The sequence below is a fragment of the Rhinoderma darwinii genome, chromosome 10 (assembly GCF_050947455.1).
Source record: "Rhinoderma darwinii isolate aRhiDar2 chromosome 10, aRhiDar2.hap1, whole genome shotgun sequence".
NCBI classification, from domain to species: domain Eukaryota; kingdom Metazoa; phylum Chordata; class Amphibia; order Anura; family Rhinodermatidae; genus Rhinoderma; species Rhinoderma darwinii.
This window is the reverse complement of record NC_134696.1, coordinates 44,710,061-44,732,348: the sequence shown is the minus strand read 5'-3', so window position 1 is coordinate 44,732,348 and position 22,288 is coordinate 44,710,061. Positions and strand designations below refer to the sequence as shown.

The following is a 22,288-nucleotide window of genomic DNA, read 5'->3' as shown; positions in this document are numbered from 1 at the left end:
CCACCTCCTTCCAGAAGCAGGTAACATCGTGTGAAGATCTGCTCTCTGGGTTTTACATCTAGTGCACATAGGAGTGTCCCTCAGGCCAATATGAGCCTCACTAAGAGACTACCTAGGGGTATATGCCACAATATCCTGCCATTGCCCATCCTCAATGGGACCCAAATTCCTTTCCTATGTCTCCTTTATACTAAGGGGAATTTTAGAACGTTCCTTACTTAGCAAGTATTGGTATATTGTTGAGATAATCCCTATAGATTTCTCCGAACAAACTACAATATTAACGATAGGGTTCAAAGTACATACAAAAGCATCCCCTATGTGAGCCTCCTTCGTAAGTGCATGTCTCAACTGTAAGTACTCAAAAAAGGAGGCACTCGGCAAGGCAACCTCCAACTGTAGATCAGAGAACTGTTTCAGAACATCCCCTTTATATAATTGTCACGCACCAAATACCCTTGTATTTCCACCTACCAAATTCCTTTAGGCTGGCAACCTCCGGCAACCAAGGATTATTCCAAGGAGGAGTAACCTGTGTATATCCCATAATGCTCAAAAGGTCCCTCGTTTCCATAAGCTGTGCAGCAGGTACAGAGTGTGCAACTGTTTAGTATGTGTCTTAAACTTGTGGGTCTCTAAGGCCTAGTTGACACAGTTTTTTGACATGGAAACCGCATTGGAAACGGCACCAAAAATGGCCCAAATTGCCTTCCATTGATTTCAATGGGCGGCGGAGGCGTTTTCTCCCGCGAGGAAACTGCTTTCCCGCGAGTAAAATGCTTTCAAGAAAAAGAACTTTCCTGCCCTTTCTTCAGGCGTTTGCGTCTCTGACCTCCCATTGACATCAATGGGAGGCAGAGAAAGCGGTTTTCGCTGCGTTTTTTTGTCTGCAGTGCTCAATGCCCACGGCCGAAAAAGAGAGTGCAGGCAGGTCAAAATCTGCCTCAAAATTGGCTGTCTACAACTTTGATATTTTTCCTCACACTCCAGGATCTTACACCTCAACCAAGTCCTGATTTTTAAACTTTGACCATTAAACTTGGAACTGCCGTTCCATTTTATTTACATTCCATGCTGGATCCAACCCTTTTCTTTTCTACTGTTGTCCATTCATCGTGTGCCGATACGAGGATCCGTGCAGGATGATCTGAGCCATACAAACATATAAGGTGAGCTGGAGGTCTCTTTTCCTATTTTTGTCTCAAAATTCCTGAATCGGGCCTAAAGCCACAAACAGCCAAACACTCTGCATGAACTGTCTTAGTATTCCTTGAATAGAATCCTGCTCTTCCAAACCCCCATCCCCTAAAATGTTGCAACTGTGCCGCCACATAATAAGCCCCAGGATTAGGGGCTGTCAGCCCTCCCTCTGTCTTACTCCTCTGCAAAGTATCTCATTTATTACGAACATGCCCCTTGTACCAGTTAAGATCACAGAACAACCAGTGAGTTATGCAGAAAATATAGCAACTGGGGCATCCATATCATCTTTGAGGCTTGTGCGCCACACCACAGACAGCGGTAGACCGCACCAAACATCCAACGCCTACATTTTGCCATTAGCAGATCTAAATTAAGGCATTCATAGTCCGTCGGCACAGTTTATCTGCACCCCTAAGTATTTAATAAACGTAGCACATTGTAGTGGGATATGATCCCTATCCAGGTCAATCAAAGGTTTATCCAATGAGAGTAACTAACTTTGCCCAATTAACAATTAATTAATTAATAGTCAAGCCAGCGTAAGCACCATACCGGCTAATGACCCACATTACATTCTCTAAAGTTTGCCCAGTATCTCCCAAAAATAAAAGCATGTTGTCCTCATATCAGGCTATTCTCTCCTCCAGCTCTCCACGGCGAGACCCCACTATCCCTGGATGCACTCTAATACACGCTGCCAAAGGTTCTATGGCAATCGCGAACATCAGGGGAGACCAGGGACAACCCTGCTGTGTGCCCATGCCCAGCACCAACTCCTCCGTCAAAACTGCATTAATTCGAACCCGCCCCACCAGGGTCTCATATAAAAGACGAACAGATTCTATGAACCTCTTCCCAAGCCCCATGTACTCCAAGACTTTCCACAGAAATTCCCATTCTATACTGTTGAAGTCCTTGGCTGCATCCAAAGAACACACGGCCCTGCGTCCTGGATTGTCCACCAGAATCTGCAGATTCAGAAACAACCGCCGAAGGTTGATGGCAGTAGATTTCGCAGGCATAAATCCGGTTTGCTCCGGATGGCTTAAAGGGGTTTGCCCATCAGGGACATATCCACAGGATATGCTGGAAATGTCAGATAGATGCGGGTCCCACCTCTGGGACCCGCACCTATATTTAGAACGGGGCCACCTAAACCCTGCTCTACCATTATCGTTTCCCACTGCCACTTCGTAATTTCCGACCATGTAATCCGAGAACAGCATAGCTCCATGAACTACTCTGTTACCGTAACTCCCATAGAAGTGAATGGCCGTTACGGAAACCGCGTAACTAAAAATTGATGGCCTGAGGATAGGCCATCAATTTTTACGGACTTGACAACCCCTTTACCATTGCAAGTAGTGCCCGCCAGCATAAGATCTCTTAGGGCCGGTTCAGGAGCAGTAGGGTCAGGAGTCTGAGCTGACTGTGGGATTGTTGGATTAACAACGGCAGTTATCGTCATAGCGGACTTTGCGCTCTGTACATCCTCGTCACTACCCGCCACCATTTCACTCTCCTCACTGGTCTCATCTGCATTTTCCAGTATGTCGGCCACTGTGAACATAACTCTATCTTTGCTGGTTGAAGAAGGTCTGGCAAACTGCTCCAGTCTGGCCGCAGCTTCTGTGGCCCGTTCTGCCTGGTTGTTAACATGCTCTGGCTGATGCCATTTTGAGCCATATGGTCTCCCCCTTCAATAAGGGATTTCTTATGACTTTTCATAAGACCCAGCAAGCCGGAACCACCATGATATTCTCTGCAGCGTAGGAACAGCGGGGAGTGTGCTGACATGCACCAACAGAAGAATGATGACCGGATAGTCGCCTTATAAGTGTAGCGCCGAGCGGGGGCTTTCACTCCGCTCACACCCGATCCAAGCCACGCCCCATTTGTAATTTTATTTTATTGCATTGTACTAATTTTGGGGTAAATAATTTTTCCATTGGATCTACATTAAAAACGTGGTTAGGTTTTGCTTGTGCAGTCCGCATGTTTTCACATACATTGCAGGCTGCTCTGTCCCGTTCCCAGTCATATCTGTCAATGTAGCGCACTGATGGCTCGATCTTTAGCTCGTCTGTCTCCTCTCCTAAGAGCTCATAAACGCTCATTATAGCTGAATCATGATCAACTTGACCATAGATTTTTCTTTTGGATCATGTCATCAACTTGTTAGGTTTTTTTTTTTTTTTTAGACGATTTGCAAAGTTGCTTCATTTTTCATTTTAGATGCATTAGAATAATACAAAAAGAAAATGATTGAGAAGGTGGATTCAACAAATTCTGGTACGTGTTAGTGCAGCGGTCTACATCCCGTGAATCTCCCGTTGTGAATAGGAGGCAACGCAAGTTCTGTGTACTCTCCAACACCTTCACATCTTAGGATCCTTTATATGCAGAATTGACGGTGCCTTTAGGCTGACCAACTTTCCTTTTAGGTCCCCGCTTAGGCAATTGATCAAATGGTGAAAACATCTGAAACCAAACCAATCTTATTACAGTGCAGTGTTAGATTGTAGGAGCCTACTGCCTCTTTGTGTATTTTTTGTGTATTTTTTATATTGTGTATCTACATTTTTCTTATTGCTGGCCAAAGTCAAATTGTCTTCTGTAGTGGACTAACTGGTTTCTAAAGTTGTTTTGTCCATCCATTATTCTGTATATTGCATACTCCGTTTAAAGAGACCCTAAATATGTAGTCTGTCAGTATACAGAGCCATTGTCTAGTGCCGGATGTAGACTACGCTATAAACTGCATTGCACGATCATAACTGTGGTTTACTTTTGTCCTTCAGATTTTGGTTTCAGTAACCGGTTTACTCCGGGGCAGTTATTGAAGACTTGGTGTGGCAGTCCCCCATATGCAGCACCAGAACTTTTTGAAGGAAAGGAGTATGAAGGGCCCAAGGTTGATATATGGGTAAGTAGAAAGTCTACAGGTTCAAGAAACAAGTTCTTTTTGTAAAATGCCATTCTAAACAGCCTGCGGTTTAGGATACCAGGCGTAAAACCAGCGCAACCCAACAAAACAACCCCTGTCCATTAGCCCTATTGGGGCATATAAATGTCATATGCTATTAGTCAGAGAATAGGGATGGCCCAGCCATTTATTAATTTGACTGGACTTCATGTAATACAGAAATTTTTTTTTTTCTGTAGCCGCTGCTACAGTAGAAATGTGTGGCTGGCATAGACTTTCCAGGTGACCTAATCTGTTTTCGCTCTGGCTTTCAAAATCTGGACCTGCATTTTAAACAGGGGCTTTCATGTTTCGGACACCCCTAACTTATCCGGGATTTATATAAATTTTAAATGTTCGTGCAAACTGAATAGTTAATTCAAAAAAAAAAAGCTAATACTTGCTTTACAGTCCCCTCCCGCGCCACTGCTCCACAGTCCCCTGCTAGTCTGTTTTCATTGGCTGGAGCTGTGCCGTACCAGCACATGACCGATCCAGCCAATCACTGGCTGCAGTAGTTATGTGTCCTACTCACGGAGATCACTGCTGCGGCCAAGTGTTTAAATATGTACATTTTAAAAGTATTCTTTTTACATTGTCACATTTTCCTAGAATCATACATCGAATTTTTAAGTTTCTTGCAGCTCTCACTCTTTTTAATAACAAATAATTAATGATTTTCCAAAAATATTTTTTAAATCCACTTCACAGCTGTAGTTTTATTGTCCAAGCACATAGTTAAACTCTGGTTGCCGCAGTCATAGAACAGCACAAACGTCGTAAAAGGGTATATGTATGTCCGAGTTGGCACTCCTCTTTATTAGCTGAAGCTGAGAGCCGACAACAAAAAAGCAACTCCCGCTCAGGTACAGCCCTTTTTTTTTTCTTAGATAGATACCATGTAATATGGTATTTCCCCTGAAGGGGACAGCAGGGGAAATAGGGATCACCTTTTCACCAGGGGTTTCAAAACCTGGACATTAAACTGAACTCTGGGCCAGCGTCATGTAAAGACCATCCCTTTTAAATTAGAAATTTCTGTCTGTTTTAAGCCACCACAAGGGGGAGCTTTAGACGCTTACAAAATAAAATGTATTCATTGTAATAAAGCAATGTGCTATGAGCTCCTAAGCCCCTCCCTAGTGGTGGCTACAGGCAGTCAGAATATTCTCATGTAACTATATCGCTGTTTGATGGAAAGCAGAGGATTTTTTAGCAGAAAAAAAACTTTAAAAAAAATGAATAGTGCAACTGTTTCTTCACTCTGAATTTACTGCTAAATCCTTCTCCTCAAGAGGAGATGGACTATCAGGTCACGGAGGAATCAGGTTGCACACTGCACATAGAAGTCTATAGAGGAGGGAGCCAGGAGCAGAGTAAGAGAGGGAGAGATGCTGCTGCAGCTTCCTAGTAAGTGTTATATCTCACCCTACTGCTGGATTCACAGCTACACTGCTCATTACTGCTGTATAATCTCCTCCATGCTGCTGCAGCTTCTATATATCTATCTTGTGATAGAGATAGGAGAGCAGGATTCTCCTATTTTATGCATTCAGTGTATAGAAGATATGATAGTCGTTAGGCTCCACCCATTAGCTTAGAGAAAACTGAGAATTCTAGATAGTCTACAGAGGGGAAAACTGCTAATAAATGCAGAATACAAGTCATATAATGGCCAGAAATGGTGTTATTCCTCAGGTACACACACACATGACTGCTTATTCTGAAAGGTCAGTTGCGCTTTAAGGGAAGGTGAACGCTGCAGTTTTTCATGCCCGGAAATGCTTGTTTTGGCTAAGAAACGACTGATAATCTGGACTGTGACCCTGGCCGTACGGTTCCATCCCACCAGCTAGAACACCAGTGTTGATGGTGACTTACAGTAAAATCATTAGAAATGTGTTTGGTTTATCCTTTTCCTGTTGTTTATTTTCTGTTTCTCTCTGTGCAGAGTTTGGGAGTGGTCTTGTATGTGTTGGTGTGCGGCGCTCTCCCATTTGATGGAAGCACGTTACAAAACCTGCGGGCCAGGGTCTTGAGCGGAAAGTTCCGAATCCCCTTTTTCATGTCCACAGGTACAGTGTTCTCGCTATATAATGACTTGTTGTTTTTTTTTCATCTTCTCACCTGACATTCCTTGAAAGTGCCTGGATTATCTAAGGGCAAGCTGATGGAATTAACCTCCGAGTCACTTAAACGGGTTATCTCATCAGATCGCTCCCAGCAGCAGATGAATGGCTGTCTGTTTTGGCTCATAGAGGGGGATCTATGATGTCTAGACGCGTTAATAGGGCACATGGACAGGGGTGATCTTCATGATTCCCTGTCTATTATACGGACAAATCCAATTCTGACACAAGACCCACATATACGTACGTGAATTCTAGAGTGAACGTGCCAAGATGTGGTACTGGCCATGGGATAAACTTATAAGCAAGCACTAGTCTGATCTCTGTGTCTGTAGGGAGATGCCACCCTAAGGGTCCTTTTCCTGTTGTTATATTTGTGTCCATTCAATTTTCATGCATTTGACCAACGAAACAGGAAAAAGTTCCTCCTTTTACTGGTTGTGATGTTGTGGCGCTCGGTGCTATGATAGAACATCCTTCGTTACTTGCACCCCTGTGACTACAGTCTCTGCTTACTGTCTCCTCACGCTGACCATTGTACAGCCACTTTCAGCTGTAATGGGCTCACCCTCAGTCACTTTTCACACGGTGCGGTCAAATCACGGTTCCTGCAACAATTTTCACAAATTCGCAGCAATAACTGTGATTTGATGGCACAGTGTGAATAGACCTTTATAGCGCTGCTTTTGCAAATTGTAAAACATGTTTTCAGCTATTCATTAAAGTTGCCATTGCCATCCAGCTTTTTCCATTCTCAGAGATGATAAATAGATTGGTCACTCGCTAGGCAGGTTATAATTACAAAGATACTGTTTACCATCCAAGTTTCTCCAGAGCAGACACAAGGCTCCCCTTATTAGATTATTGTTTTTAGTACGAATAATATATTGCATACCATTTGTTTATTGTCATGTTTCTAATAAAGGTTCCTTTAAGGGTAAGTGAGGATGTCTTTGGAGAAAACCCCTATTTAGTGTTCTTTAAAAAAAAAATAAAAAAAATATCAACTTGTTGGTAGATAGAGTAGTCTTTACAGAGGAACTTCTTGTGTCAGAGGGGCTATGCTGGTATTGAGCACCGTATCAATGTAACATCTTGGAAGGTTCTCATTCTCCTTGTGGAGATCCAGCTTTTCTTTAGGGCAATGCACCCTGGGAAAAAGAGTGCAAAAGATCTCTTTTCAGAAGGAAGAAAACTGTCTCTCTAACGCCACCTAGTGGTGGCTACATAGACGACACTAGAAAGATCATTTTCTTTCATTGCGAGTGAGGGGTTATGACGCTAAAATGAATATGAAGAATCGCAGACATGGGACTGTATTAAGTCCCGCATAGACCTGCTCTGTGTGTAGTGATGGTTCCATTGGTCTTTCTTACAGAATGTGAACATCTTATAAGGCACATGCTGATTTTGGAGCCCAGTAAGCGCCTGTCCATGGAGCAGATCTGTAAACACAAGTGGATGTGTCAGGGAGAACAGGATCTCGAGTTTGAAAGGGTGAGTAAATACGATTTATTTTGTGCTTTTTTTGGCCTTTTCTAAACGGTTTTCATTTCCAACTTTCTTTTTTTTTTTGCTGTTAAGTGCTTGAACTAAGAAATGGGAAAAAGCTGAAGTGACTCAAAGGTGGTGTGTCTAATAAGTGTATCCAGTGCAGGCTGCTGGCCAGAAGGTCGTCTTGTCTTCCAGTTGGTTGTAAATTAGGGTGTGTTCACATGTGGCAGATTTATTGCAAAAAAATTCCGAAACATCTGAATGGTGGGGTTGTTTCTGCAGCATGTGCAAGCACTATTCAGATAAATCGGACAGTCGCAAAAGTCGTTCTGGATTGGAAAAAAGGTTCTGAAATAGGAAGAGCTGCAGTACAAGGCGTTGCCTATGGACAAGTGGCAATATTTTTTTTGGGGGGGGATAGTTTATAATCCTGGACAGCCCTTTAGGTCCATGCATTGTGATTTTAGAACACGTTTTTTTGTGCTTTCTTATTACACAAATAACATTGCTAAAATAATTGACTGCTTTTAACTGTGTGGCTAATGAGGGAACACATTCTATTGCAGTTAATAGCAGAATGCCAGCATGTCAAATTGGAGAGGCAGAGGGAGCCTTTGAATGAACAAGTTCTGCATACAATGGTGGAAATGGGTCTCGATAAGGAACGCACTTTGCAGGTACTTTAACATTTTATTTTTTTTTTATTTTTTTTAAGCTTTCCTATTATGCCTCATCTTTTTTTTTTTTTTTTTTTCCTTTTCAGTCTCTAAGGACAGATGCTTATGATAACTACAGTGCTATCTACAGTTTGTTGTGCGAACGGCTAAGAAGACACAAAACTCTCCGCCTACCGACTCCACCCAGTGCCCCTCGTCCACTGTCTTACACTGCTTCACCAATTCAGGTTAGTGTTTGCTTTGGGTCATTATTGCCTCTGATGCAAATTTTTCTAAAGCCGAGGTCCCCAACATTTTTTAGATTGTGAGCCACTTCAGTTATGACAGGTAGTTTTGAGCCGCACTGTATATTAACACCGTAGGTACAGTTTACGTCTCGTTTTTTCCGGCACGTCGGAGGTATACGCTGGGAGTATTCTCCGGTGAATTCCTCACTTATGCGTTCGACGTATGCTACAGTATGGCATACGTCGGGCATTGTCTCCTGTTTAAAAAATAAAATAAAAATTGTACTGCGCAGTATACGGTTTATTTTTTATTTTTTTTAATACCTCCTAAGACGCAATGTGAGTTTTAAGGCCATTGATGCGCATTCAATGGGAATATACGAGTTTAGTGCATACATAGGATGCGGCCTAGTTCACTCCATTCTCCTGCCTCTGTTAGTCCGTCGCTCTCTTTGGCAGTGGCTACTCTCCCCCAAGCTGACCCTGGGCTGCTACTTCCAACCACTTCAGTGGCTGGACCGGACAACAGACGTCAGTCTCCTCTACAGAGGAGCGGTCCTTCAAAATTGGACAGTTCAGGGTGTTTGGTCACCTCAGTAGTCCTCTCTCCTGATCAATGTCATGGATCTTCAGGCCTTCTTTTTGTCCCTCCGACAAGCCATCTACTAGCAGGTCATCCCATACGGGTTCAGACAGACGACGTGACTGCAGTCACGTCGTCTATCACCAGAGTGGAGACCATCGCTCTGCAAAGATGTCAAAAACGACAAGCATTCTAAAGTCAGCAGACGCACATGTTCCAGCTTTTTCGGCAGTCCGCATCCCAGGAGTGGACAATTGGCGCAGATTGACTCAGCCGTGAACGGATCGATCCCGAGAGTGGGTCCTCCATCCCAATATATTCAGAGAGATCGGCTCCAGGTGGAGTCTCCTGGACATGGTCCTCATGCTCTCAAGGCTCCATTACAAACTTCCTGCATTTGTGTCCCGGGCTCAAGATCCACTGGTACTCTGTGCCAGTAGACGCACTAATCATTCTGTGACACCAATCCCAGTCCCCTTACATATTTCCTCATCTCCCTCTTCTTCACCGAATCCTCAAGAAAGTCAAACTGGAATTCATCCCCGTGATTCTTATCGCTTAGATTAATGGGGTGTTTTGACCATGCTTAAGGCTGAAAAACCTTCACTGCAGATATATCACAAAGCATGGAAATCCTTTTTCTGTTGATGTGAAGAGACCGTTCTCCCATCGCTTACATTCCTTTTTTCAGGAAGATTGGTGTATATGGGCATGAGCCTTCGTTGACTCAACGGTCCGGCTTCAGCCTTATCTATCCTTCCAGCACCCCATGGCAATTAACTCTTCTGTCTGTACCTTTTATTCAAGGGGTGTCACATGCAGTGCCCCCCTACAGTCAGCCAACGGGCCCATGGGGTATTTATCTGGTCCCCGATGCTGTCTTACCCTATTAAACCTCTGGACGGCATCTCCCTTTGCTTCCTTTACTTGACGGTCACCCAAATTTGTTCAGTTCAGGCGATATAACCATTTCTCTGAATAGTCTTTTTTTTGTTTTTCCTCTGGTTCTCACGTGGTCCTTGTTTTTCATTGCGGATTGTCAATCATTTTCTGCTTCTACGGTTTATATACACAATTGGCTTAGCTCAGTGTCTGCAGGAGGAGCTGAAACTTTTTTTACTTAGTGTCCGCCTTCTAGTGTCCGCAGCTGTGCCCAAGGTTGTCTCTGTGTTCCCCAATTAACGTGACCAGAAAAGAATTTAACGGTAAAATAAAAAAAATAACATTTTTATTGTCCACGTACTTCAAACTTTTATACATCGTTCAATTTTTTTTATACTCTTGGTATTGTTCAATATGTTGTGTTCATTTCTGATTCATAGTTACACTGTGAATACCATGGTTGTACTGTGGGTTTTGATTGGACTCCTCACTGCTTTCTCTACAGGCTGATGCAGCGGGTAGTGCCATCAGCATGAATGTGCCCCAGGTTCAACTCATCAATCCTGAAAATCAAATTGTTGAGGTGAGCATGGTCGTCCACTTTTGTCTAAGGGTAAGGTCACACTGGAGACAAAAGCTGGTAAAATAGAACATCCACCGCTGGATCCGTATATAATACACTCTGAATTGCCTTCTCTGAAACATCGTATGCAGCCTTGGATGTTCTGCAGATGGGTATTACTATGAAGGAGCACGGACATGTTTGCTATAGGTTAAAGGGGGAACAGAGATGTTTATTATTGTTAATCGCAGACAGAAACGGACATGTTCCCCGGTAAACTCATTTAAATTCTCACGCAATTGAAGAGAGTTAATGGGTCACTTAGGCTCTGATTTTTTTTTAGCTTATCAAATGAACATGTGCTTCCTTTATATCGGCTCTTAGACTAATGGCACCATGAACTTGGACAGTGATGAAGGAGAGGAACCTTCACCGGAAGCTTTGGCGCGATACCTGTCAATGAGGAGACATACAGTGGGAGTGCCGGACACACAGTGAGTCACACACAGTCTTTGTTGTTTTTTTTTGTTTTTTTACTTGTGGCTATAGTGGAATAGTCATTGAACCCAAGTGTGTAAAAGGTGGGTGGGTGGGGGGGAACAAGCCCCACAAGTGGACAGGGTCTGCAACGCCGTATACATAGTCCTTTGTAAGGTGAACTTGTAAAATTCTAAGTTAAATTTGCTTTCTACATCGGCTTTCCCAGTGTTTGTCCTGACTAGAGATATTATTTTTATTTTTTTTTAGTAATGAGGGAGGGGCCGAGGAGCTGCAGAAGCTCATTCCTGGATTTCCAAGGGTCACTCCACAGACTCCATTCCTTCCAGTGGCACAAAATACAAACACCCTTCACCCATTACTACCAATGCAAAACATGCCACCCAGTGGCCATCTTGAGTATAAGGTATGTATGGTCAACATCAAGGGCAAAGTCATAAGAAAGTGGCAGAAATTCAACTTGGAAGGAAAAGACCATTACACTGTACAGGGCTTATATCACTACAGAGAGAAGTGGTTTATTCTGTAAAACTATATGTAACTATGTATATTACATCAACATGTTAAGGATACTTAAGCATAATATATTAAATGTTGTTCTTGTTACAATTTACACCCTTTAGCACAAGTACTGTGCATGCTGTACACACATTTTGTACTATGGTAAATGTCCAGGTCTCGGGGTCATTAAATGGCCTGATTGGATGTGGGTGATTAGATTAATAAATACTCAATCTCTTACGCCTTTCTGAAAAGAAAAAAAAATATATTGTTATTTATAAAGGGGGGCTGGGGGGCTGTTATTCACGCTGCAGAAGTCATCTAAAGCCATACAGTGACAGATGGAGGATTACATCTCCTCCTCCTCTCCCTGTATGCTGTCAACACATCCTCCGCTGCCCGCTTCCTTTTGTACTGGCTGCGATCTAGCCCACGCTATATCCATTTGTTGCCAGGGCGTATCCGATATGTCTATGGCCTCTAAAACGCCTCCATGCTAAGACATGGGTTACGTCCTTGGTAGGGAAAGGTTTGAAGTGAAGCTGTTGGCTCTCCTAAGGCCTCGTTGACATCTGCGTTGGAGGCGCCATTAGAGGGTACTCGATCACAGAAACAGTTAAAAATGCTGACTGAAATAGCGCAGCGTGTTTTGTCCGGTACAGCGACTGACACTGTGGCGGGAAACCTACATCCATGGGCGCTGATGGCTTCTGTCATGCGTCGGATCCAGTATTTTTGTTGCTCAGTGCAGTGTAACGGAAATACTGCATGCAGGTGTGAACGAAGCCTAACATATGTCTTAGTAAATACTTCCCATGAAATAACAAAGCTGGAACATCTTTCCTTTGAACTCTTCACCGTGCCATTCTTCTTTTATTCCTCCTAAAAATTTCTAAAATAAAAAGAGACAACTGGGTGTTAACATTCCCCTTGTGAAAAGGGGTGTGTCCCTACAGTTCGGTACTGTCAACACTTATTGGACAGTCTCAGACACTGTAGGTAACACCCAGTTGTCAATTTTATTCATCTACAGTTTCAGGAGGAATAACAGAAGAACGGCACAACAAAGAATTGTAAGAAAAGATGCTCCAGATGTGTTATATTATGGGGAACACAAGTATTTACTGATGGAGACATATCGGGGAGCTGATCTTTTTGATCAATACACAATGTTTACCTATGTCTGTCTGCGCATAAGTGGTTTTCATTCTCACTAATAGATTTTGTGTATCACATTGGGCTTGTGAGGTTTTGTCTCAAATTCTATACAGTTTTTTCATGTGTCTTGGTTTATACTATATATGGCGGTCTTGGCGTCCCAGACGTTCCTTAGTTGCCAAGACGTTCCTTAGTTGCTATATTATTAAATTTGACCAGCAGATGGCGATGTGTCATTGTGATCAGAAAGAATAATTGTCCAATCTGAAAATGACTGGTAATTACGGACCTATTCATTTCTATGGCTGACTGACACCTTCCCGTATATTTACGGGAACGTGTCCTTACCGTAGATAGGACATATCCCATTTTTTTTTGCTTTTTACGGACCGTGCTCCCGCACTTAATTTGGGAGCATGTCCCCGCAAATGCGGGTGGCTGTCCGCGGCCGGCCATGTCCGTGATTACGGGCAGGGTTATTTGCATGGGCCCTAATCTACAGTACCTTAATACCATACTTTAATTTATTTCCCTTTGCTTTAAATAATTTAGTAGGAGGTTACTTTAAAGAGTTGTCTGGAATCCTCACACAATGGGTTAAGCGGGGAAAATTTCATTAAATAATAAAAGAATCATGACTTAACTGTTAAATCAAACCCCGCTCCGGGGCTTCTCGACGGTCCTTGTTTACGGAGCTGCAGCGATGTCACATCGACTCACGTGTCCGTTGCAGCCAATCACTGGCCTCAGCTGTGACCGCAGTGGTCACGTGTGTTGACGTGATGTCATCGCTGCAGCACAGTAGACCGAGAGCACTGGAGCAGCGGGGGATTTAACAGGTAAGTTGGCATAAAAAAAATAATAGAAGCATATTTCCCCCTAAGGCCCTGTTCACAGTTTTTTTTTTTTTTTGCAGGTAGAAAAAATCTGCCTCAGAATTCCTTCCTGCGTGTATGTTTTGATACTTTTTCGCCCGCGGCCATTGAAGCTAATGAGGACTGCAGGCAAAAACGCTGCGAAAAACTCTCATATGAGGGCCAAAACCCAGGAAAAGAACCCTCTGACTTCCATTGAAGTCAATGGGGGGCTGATTTTTGCCGCTGATTCAGATGCGGTTTCCACAGCAAAATCAGCGCTAAAAAAACCACTGTGTACAGACCCTAATGGTCCCTTTTTTGGCGACTCCAGACAACCCATAGATCCCAAATATAATATTGGCAAAACATTTGAAGCAGGAGTTTTGCAATAATGTGCAGAGATTTAGTTGGCTTGGGGGGGTCACCTGGTATTTTTAAGTAAAATATGGAGGGTAAATTAGTGTTACCTCAACTAAGATAAATGTGCTATATTTCATTTGTATGAACATTGAGTATCCCCCACACTCCTTGCACCCTAATGCACTTCATGTCTGTCATACACGGATACCGTCTGTGACCGGCTCATGCAGCTTTATGTGTACTACCCCATGTGTATGAAAGATGGCCGGACCATTGTACTGAACAGGCACTTTTCACATATTGTGTCTCCCCTATTTCCTCATAGATTGTAAACACTTGTTAGCAGGGCCCTCACTCATCTTGTGTGAATTGTTAATTAGATTTGTCAATCTATTTAAAGATTATTATTTTTGATGCAGCCTCCTACAACTTCTGGTGGAAAATGGAAGGTCTTTTTTTGTTTTTTTTTGTTACAGTATTACTTTGTCAATCATCTCCATGTAAGGTGTACAAAAGCATATCATTTATATGCATTTTATTTTTCTAGGAACAGTCCCTCTTACAGCCTCCCACACTTCAGCTGTTGAATGGAATGGGACCTCTTGGACGTAGGGCATCTGATGGAGGGGCTAATATTCAGTTACATGCACAACAGTTCCTGAAGAGGCCACGAGGTCCTTCCCCATTGGTTACAATGGCAACTGTGAGTGTATGATCCCTAATGTGAAGAACAAAGTATTGTATGTATTGATAAGTGACTAAGGACGGCCATATTCCTTAATGAATACGTATTCGTCAGACAATTGTTACCCTACACACACACACACACACACACACACACACACACACACACACACACACACACACACACACACACACACACACACACACCCCTGTTATTTTACTATGGGGATTGAGGTAAGTGCCTGCCAAACCCCCCTTTTTGGTTGACGGCCTTCTCCCCAGCCTCACCATAAACCTGCAATCTCAGCCGAATGTGCATATTTTTTCAATAGAGGGGGGAAGTGAGACAAGCCACTGACAGCCGCTTATCTACTGGCACAACAAATGATGAGGCATGTTGAATTCCAGCATGGCCAATTCTTCTTTTCCCTCATCTGCCGTCAGGGGATATCTAAGAAAGCCCCCATACATGTTACCTTGCCACCAGGTGCTGATCATGCTTGTTAATGACTGGATCGTGGACTTTCTCTCTGTTGGGACAACATTCTTGCAGCGGCTGAAATTAGATCTGATATTTTAGTTAGTTCATTTCAGAATATTAAGTTTTTTTTATTAATATTTGACTCTGTAAAAGAGATTGGAGTTTCTCGGTTAACTATTTTTCGGATTCTTTACTTTAGGCTGTACCTGCAGTTACCCCAGTAGATGAGGAAAGTTCAGATGGGGAACCTGATCAAGAGGCCGTGCAAAGGTAAAAGTCGTCTTTCAGTTACTGGAAGTCCATGACTCAAAATTCTAAGGAAAGCACCATTGTTTTAAAGGGGCCTCTGTTTATAATGCGCTTTGCGTTTTCCAGTGATCTAGGCATGGATCTATGATTTATCATGATTTATTCTGGGTTGGTTTTTTCTCCCCTTGAAGTATCAGATCATCACCACCTTCCAGCTGAAAAATACAACATATGCAAACACATAAATGCTAATAAGTCTACAAACCAAAAAAAATCAAAAATATCACTATGTAATAAAAAAACATCGCTAGATAAAATCACACTGCACAATCAAAGTTTTTTTTTCCCCAATCTTATAGTTAGACAAGTCCTACAAAAAAGAAATGAGAATGTCACCCTATATCCACCTGAACAAAGGGGCAATGCTAAAAGGAGGCCTAGCAGAAGAGCATTAGTATACATTTTAGATGGGTAAACGGTTTACTAACTTTTATGCTGAGGGATGATGAAGTTACAGGACTAATGGCTGTGGAGAGAAGTCTCCTGATTTGTCAGGTGCAGTTTTATTATGGAGACCTTCTGTAAATTCATTTTAATAAAACACAACAATGTCTACATCCTACCTGGTTAAAATAGTGGCAGCTCCGTGGCTTCCTCCATTTGGATGCACAGAAGCTCTCCGAGACCACACTGAACCTGACAGAACGGGAAGTGTCATCAAACATGGCAACTTTACAACACGTGCTTTGGGCCTGTAACTGCAAGCGATCATATCTCAGCATTTGTAATGTGCATTAAAGGACCTTTTTATATATTCTTAAATGGCTTCTTTAACTCCTTAATGACCACCCACTGTCTTTTGACAGCAAGCGGTGCACGTCTACAGCGCGGTATTTTGGCGTCGCTGTAGAAGAGGCTGATGAGCGCTCCTGTGAACGCTCCTCCTCTAAGCAGCAGCTGTAACTAACAGCTCCTGAACTTAGAGCAGCCTCTTGAATACAGCCTGGGTCGGAAAACATTCAGACCACAGCTGTTTAACCCTTTGATCGCCGCCGTCCACAACCGCAGCAAGATCAAAGGTAACTCCCCGCTTTGATCTAGTCATCGGAAACCTGGTGACGTGATCAAACACCGGGGAATCCCTCTGCTGTCAGCTCTGGGGACCTACAAAGGACCCCAGGGCTGTCTGTTCAGTAAGCCTGCTGTTAGGGCACACTATGCTTCCCTAACAGCAGCCTGTGTCATAGTGACACAGTGTAATGTATTAGCATACAGGAAGGAGTAAGCTAGATTACAAGTAAAAAATAAAGTTATAAATAAAGTTATCCCTTAATGGGATTAAAAGAAAAAGTAAAAATAAATAAATTTTAAAAAAAAATCATTATTTTGTACAAAATATATTTTATTGCTCCTACACTAAATAGAAACAAAAAACCTACACATATTAGGTTTCTAAACGACTGTAATAACCTGAAGAATTAATCTACTGGGTTATTCAGCGTGAAACGTGAACGGTATAAAAAATAAACAAGAAAAACGATGCAGAGAATCGCTTTTTCTTATATTCACGCTGTAAAAATATATTTTTTCTACCTCAAAACTATGAAAAAAAAATAAAAACAATTTTCCCGGCATAAAACAAGGCCACATCAATGAAAAAATAAAGTTATGGCTGCTGAAATGCAGAGGGGTAAAAACGGAAAAATGTAGCTGGTCATTAAGACCTTTTCAGGCCCGGTCATTAAGGGGTTAAAGTGAGAAATGTTTTCACACACTGCTTTATAACGTTTTCAACCCCCAAGTCCATAACATATGTAACTGCAAGTGTGGTAAAAAACATTAGGGCATAGAGAATTAAAAAATGTAATAAAAATAAGAATTAAAAAATAAAAGCCCTCCTGGAATAACATTTACAAAATCAGATAAATTGCACCGTCCCCCAAATAACGAATGTAATGGTCTGATGTTACGATGTACTGTAATTGCAGTATTTCATGTGGCCAGGCCTATCCAATAACTTCCAGCTCAGATGTACAAAATCATCTCTCTAGGTACCATGTAAGTAAAGAAATATAAGTGATATAAATGTATACTAAGTCACTTTGCGATAATAATCACTAAGATCAGGGCACAACCAGTATATATAAGCTATAATGCGCCAAATGGACAGATTTTTTATTTTATAAGAGTGTATCAATACATAAGCGTTAGGCTCTGTTCACATCTGCATCGTGGCTTCCATTTAGAATGTGCCGGTTCTGAGTAAGACGGAAACTAACAGAGCCCATTGACTTACAAAGGGGCCCATTGGTCCTCTGTCATGTTTGCCATTTTGACAATAATTCTTGCCGCCAGATGTGACCAAACTTCCGTCGTAGACTAGAAATGAAGCCTCTGGCACATATGTGGACAAAAACGTATAAATATGTTCGTCAAGTGAATAATAGTTAGAAAATAAATTTTTCGTGCACAGATGAGGCAAGTCCATGTGTCCACATGGTCCTAAACTACATGAACAAACAAATTTAAACGTAATTTAAAAAAAATAAAAACATTAATACATAGATAAACAATATAAAAAAAAACTATGATCGGATTGCCATGAAATTGAGATTCTCATAAGTCAAGACTAAGCCGTAGCCATGTGCACGCCCGTGATTTTCGGGTCGGCCAGCAGCGGACTGTCAGCCGCCCGCAAATCGTGGGCAATGCACATGGCCGCGGCCATTATTTTCAATGAGCCCAGACCGCAGAAGACGGCCGTAATAAGACATGTCCGTTCTTTCTGCGGTCCGGGCTCCCGGGCCATGCACAGACCGTAAGAACTACGGTCATGTGCATGGCCCCATAGAAATGAATGGGGCCGCAATTCTCCCGTGGATTTTCAGGGGAATTGCGGTCGCAAAAGCACGTTCGTGTGCATGGGGCCTTAAATGCTGTTCATTTTACATGCAGATTTTCTCAGGTATAATCTGGAGCGGAATACAGTAGCAGGCAGCTAGATAAAAAAATGTAATTCTCAGCCTATGCTGCTAAATTGTTCCACATGAAATTTGACCTTCGGTGGCAGATTTTTTAATTCACCGCATGCCGATGCTGTTGCAGAATAAGAACAAATTTCTTGCAGGTTTTTCCCATTGACTTTGATGGGGAATTAAAAAATCTGCAATCAAATCTGCAATTTTGCGGCGAAAAACAATAAAATCAGCAAATGCCGATTTTAAATGATTAAATGTTATTAATTTTTTGCTGCTTAGGAAATCCACACAAAAATCTGCACAATTCGGTGCAGATTTCTGCAGATTTGCTGCGCAAACCATCTACAGAAAATGTAATTTAAGCACAGTAGAGGGAAGTCGGCACCACTCTCAATCCTCACAGCATGGAACAGGCAGATAGATGCAAGTGGAATCAGGGTTTTTCTCATTTAAGCAAACGTCGGGCGGTGCTCAGCATAAAAACAGACGGTCTTGTGGTATAATGTGAATGAGAGAAATGAAAATGCGGCCCTCACCCGTTTGCAAATCTTAACTTTATTGTGTCACCTTGGCGAGGGTAAAAGCATTACAGGGAGGACCGCTAGTTGTAGGTTACAGCCTGTTTCGCGCTGGAGATCGCGCTTCTTCTGACCTCTGTAAAATGGAATTTATCCTTTACCCCGTCCCGACATTTGATGTATGGCTACATCATAGCTGAGTAGGGGAAGTATGGAACGGGCTCACTGAGTGAGCCCGCTCCATACGATGCAGGTGTCGGCTGTATGCTCGGGCGCGATCCCGCATGTTTAACCCGTTAAATGCACGGGTCGATAGCGACCGCGGCATTTAAAATGTTAAAAAGAGGCGGGTGACCCCCTGTAGCAGCTCATCGTGCCCCCCACAATACAATCGCGGGGTGGTGATGGTTGCTATGGCAGCCTGGGGGCCAGGTCTGCCATCTTTGTGCTCCTATTAAGCCCTGCCTCTCGGTGCTTGTTTACTTTCTTTTAGCATGTGACAGCGAATCAGGGGGCTCAGCGGCCAATACAGTTTGTCTCCAGAGACAACCATCGGCACAACTCGATTGCGCTGCGAAGAGGGCGGTCCCCCTATTTCTAACCGCTTAGATGCACTGACGCTCTTCACCGTGGCATCTAAGGGTTTAAAGAGGCAGAAATTAAGTGAACTTTGATTCCACCCATTGCAGTGAGTTGTCAGCTGTAACAGTATGGTGTGGGCTCAGCCCATGAACCCGCTCCATAAAGCCCTTTAACGGCTATCACGTACAGTGACGTTGCATTAAAGGGCTTAGGGGTTTCAGGGGTTATATGATATTAGAAAAACATGTCTGTTTTCTTCCAGAACCAGCACCACTCTTGTCCATGGGCTCGGTTTGGTATTGTAGATCAGCCCATGCACATGACCGGGCTGAGCTCTTCCCAGCCTGAAGTGGCTGCTTACAGGAAAGAATACATTGTATTCAGCTACACAGTACAAGTAGATGGGTGTCCTGTCACATTGAAATCCTATGTATTGAATGGAGAACTTCTCTTTAACGCTGTGTATTGTGTATCTCTTTATTTCGCTTCCAAAATGATAGCTCTTAATGTTCTCATTATCGTACTTGAAGGTATCTTGCCAACCGCTCCAAGAGACACACATTGGCAATGACTAGTCCTACAGCAGAAATCCCCCCAGAATTACAGCGCCAGTTGGGACAGCAGGCTTTCCGAAACCGAGTGTGGCCCCCGCACCTGATACCTGACCAGCATCGGTGAGTTCCTCTGCGCGGATGGGGCTGTTTCATTTCTTAATCCATTATTCTGTTTCTTATTTTTATTTATCCGTTAAAAACCTCCGAAATAGCTTTTTGGTGCTGCTTTTTAGATGCGCCACATAAGCTGCTTGTACTTTATAGTCTCCTTTTTTTTTTACATGCATGCGTAGTGAGTAATATTTATGACTCTTGAGCAATTGGAGAATAAAAAGTTCTGTTCTTTCTTGGGAACTTTATCCAAAGGTGCCCTCACAACCTTTGACCAGTCAATGCATACGTGAACAGGCAAACTTTGCCCAACACCCTCTGATTGCCACGCTGGAGCTAATAGATTGACGATTCTTTGTTTTCTCAAGGAAGTCAGCTGACCTGTAACCTTGTATAATTCATGGATCTGGAATGACGTGTTTCAGTCCCCCGTCCCCCCCCCCCCTCTGAGTCATTCAGCAGCATATGCTATAAAACGTTGTACCTTAACTATACACATGGCTACCTGTTCCCTGGACTGACACGTAGGGCTAATGGCACTCAACAATTGCTGAACTAGTGGCTTATGTTTCAGGGTAAATTTTGCTGGAATACATAGTAGATGAGGCTGGATTTACATGTCGTTACCTTGTGAACTACCTCCGAAGTGAATGTCTATTGTGTTCAATAATCATATGTAGTAAGCTCCTCTTAGTTGTGGTTAGAAGTAGTCCAAATTTTACCGTACAAGTCTATGGTGGTGTGAATGTAAGCAGAGGATTTGGAACACTGGATGAGAAAAATGGAACTCTGACTGCTGTAATCTATTCAGAAATCGTAGATTATTAAAATTGTTTTAAAAATAAAAAAACGCCAAAAAATAATTTCTTGTCATTAAAAAAACCAAAACCGCAATCAAAACCTCAGCAGAGATTAATAAAAAAATGGCACTTGTGTACATACCCCATGTGCAGTTGCAAACGACTGATGTGGCACTCGGGCTGTTTTTAACGGCTTCCCAGCGGCACCCGATAGTCTTCGGACCCGTTCACTTTAGCGGGTGAATCGGGTAGGTGAAAACTGACCCGATTCTCCGATCCGAGGAAAGATAGAAGATAGAACATGTCCTATCTTTCCACGGATCTCTGATCGCTTAAAACCTCTTCTCGTCTTGTCAGAGCAATTGCCCATACACGTGACAGGCCAGTTCACACAGAGTTTCTTGACGTTGATATTGATGCCGAAAACACGTCGGAATCTGCTGCAAAAACAGCCTACCATGATTTGCGGTTTTTAGCTGCTCACGGTAAAAAAAAACGGTATGTGTTTCTTGCCACGGTTCAACCTCTGACCTATTATTGAAATCAATGGGAGGCAGAGAGAGGGTTTTTCGGTGCATTTTTTGCCTGCGGCGCTCAATAGCCGCGTGAAAAAACGAGACGAATTGGCAGGCAGGTCAAAATCTGCCTCCGAATTCCTGAAGGAATTTTGAGGCTGATTTTTCTGCCTGCAAAAAAAAAAAACACTGAACAGGGCCTAATTATGAGACCCTTCTTCTGTAAAATACATTGTTTCATAATTTTTCCACCAGTGTTAAGATTTCTGCCGCAGCTTAGCAGACTTCCGCCGTGGAATATGCTGAAAATTTGCAACTAAATCTGCATGTGCTACACGCAGCTTTTGACACGCATTTTGGTGCGGTTTCATTCTGTTGTAAAGGGTGAAATTTGCGACCGTTCACATGCTGTGGATTCTGCTGCAACCCTTCAATTCTGCGCTAAATAATTTTTCCTGGATGGGTTGTTTTTTTAAAACCCCATCCACGTGTATTGTACTGTAAATGGCTGCAGATGTTCAGTGCGGAATTTGCCCTGAAAGTCCGCAGCAATTCTTCAGCGTGTGAATTCTCCCCAAGAGAGATGCTGTTGTCTGATTGATTGTTTCTCAACAGTTCATTGCAACATTTCGGGTGTGTTCACATGCTGCAGTTTCATTGAAGATATTTCTCAGACTGAAAAAAGTATTCTGTGGAGCTGAGTAGGGTTGTTTCTCCAGC

General features: G+C 42.8%; 1 protein-coding gene across 2 annotated transcripts in view; it reads left to right on the top strand.

Annotated features, from left to right (window-relative positions):
- SIK3 (SIK family kinase 3) overlaps nucleotides 1–22,288 on the top strand; it is a 104,460-nt gene that overhangs the window by 65,925 nt on the left and 16,247 nt on the right. For both annotated transcript variants that reach the window (XM_075839808.1, XM_075839809.1), the window contains exons 5-15: nucleotides 4,005–4,129; nucleotides 6,120–6,243; nucleotides 7,676–7,794; nucleotides 8,358–8,468; nucleotides 8,555–8,695; nucleotides 10,666–10,743; nucleotides 11,107–11,216; nucleotides 11,470–11,626; nucleotides 14,644–14,799; nucleotides 15,461–15,531; nucleotides 20,119–20,262. In XM_075839808.1, coding sequence (XP_075695923.1) covers nucleotides 4,005–4,129; nucleotides 6,120–6,243; nucleotides 7,676–7,794; nucleotides 8,358–8,468; nucleotides 8,555–8,695; nucleotides 10,666–10,743; nucleotides 11,107–11,216; nucleotides 11,470–11,626; nucleotides 14,644–14,799; nucleotides 15,461–15,531; nucleotides 20,119–20,262 — 1,336 coding nt within the window. The remainder of the gene's footprint in view (nucleotides 1–4,004; nucleotides 4,130–6,119; nucleotides 6,244–7,675; nucleotides 7,795–8,357; nucleotides 8,469–8,554; nucleotides 8,696–10,665; nucleotides 10,744–11,106; nucleotides 11,217–11,469; nucleotides 11,627–14,643; nucleotides 14,800–15,460; nucleotides 15,532–20,118; nucleotides 20,263–22,288) is intronic.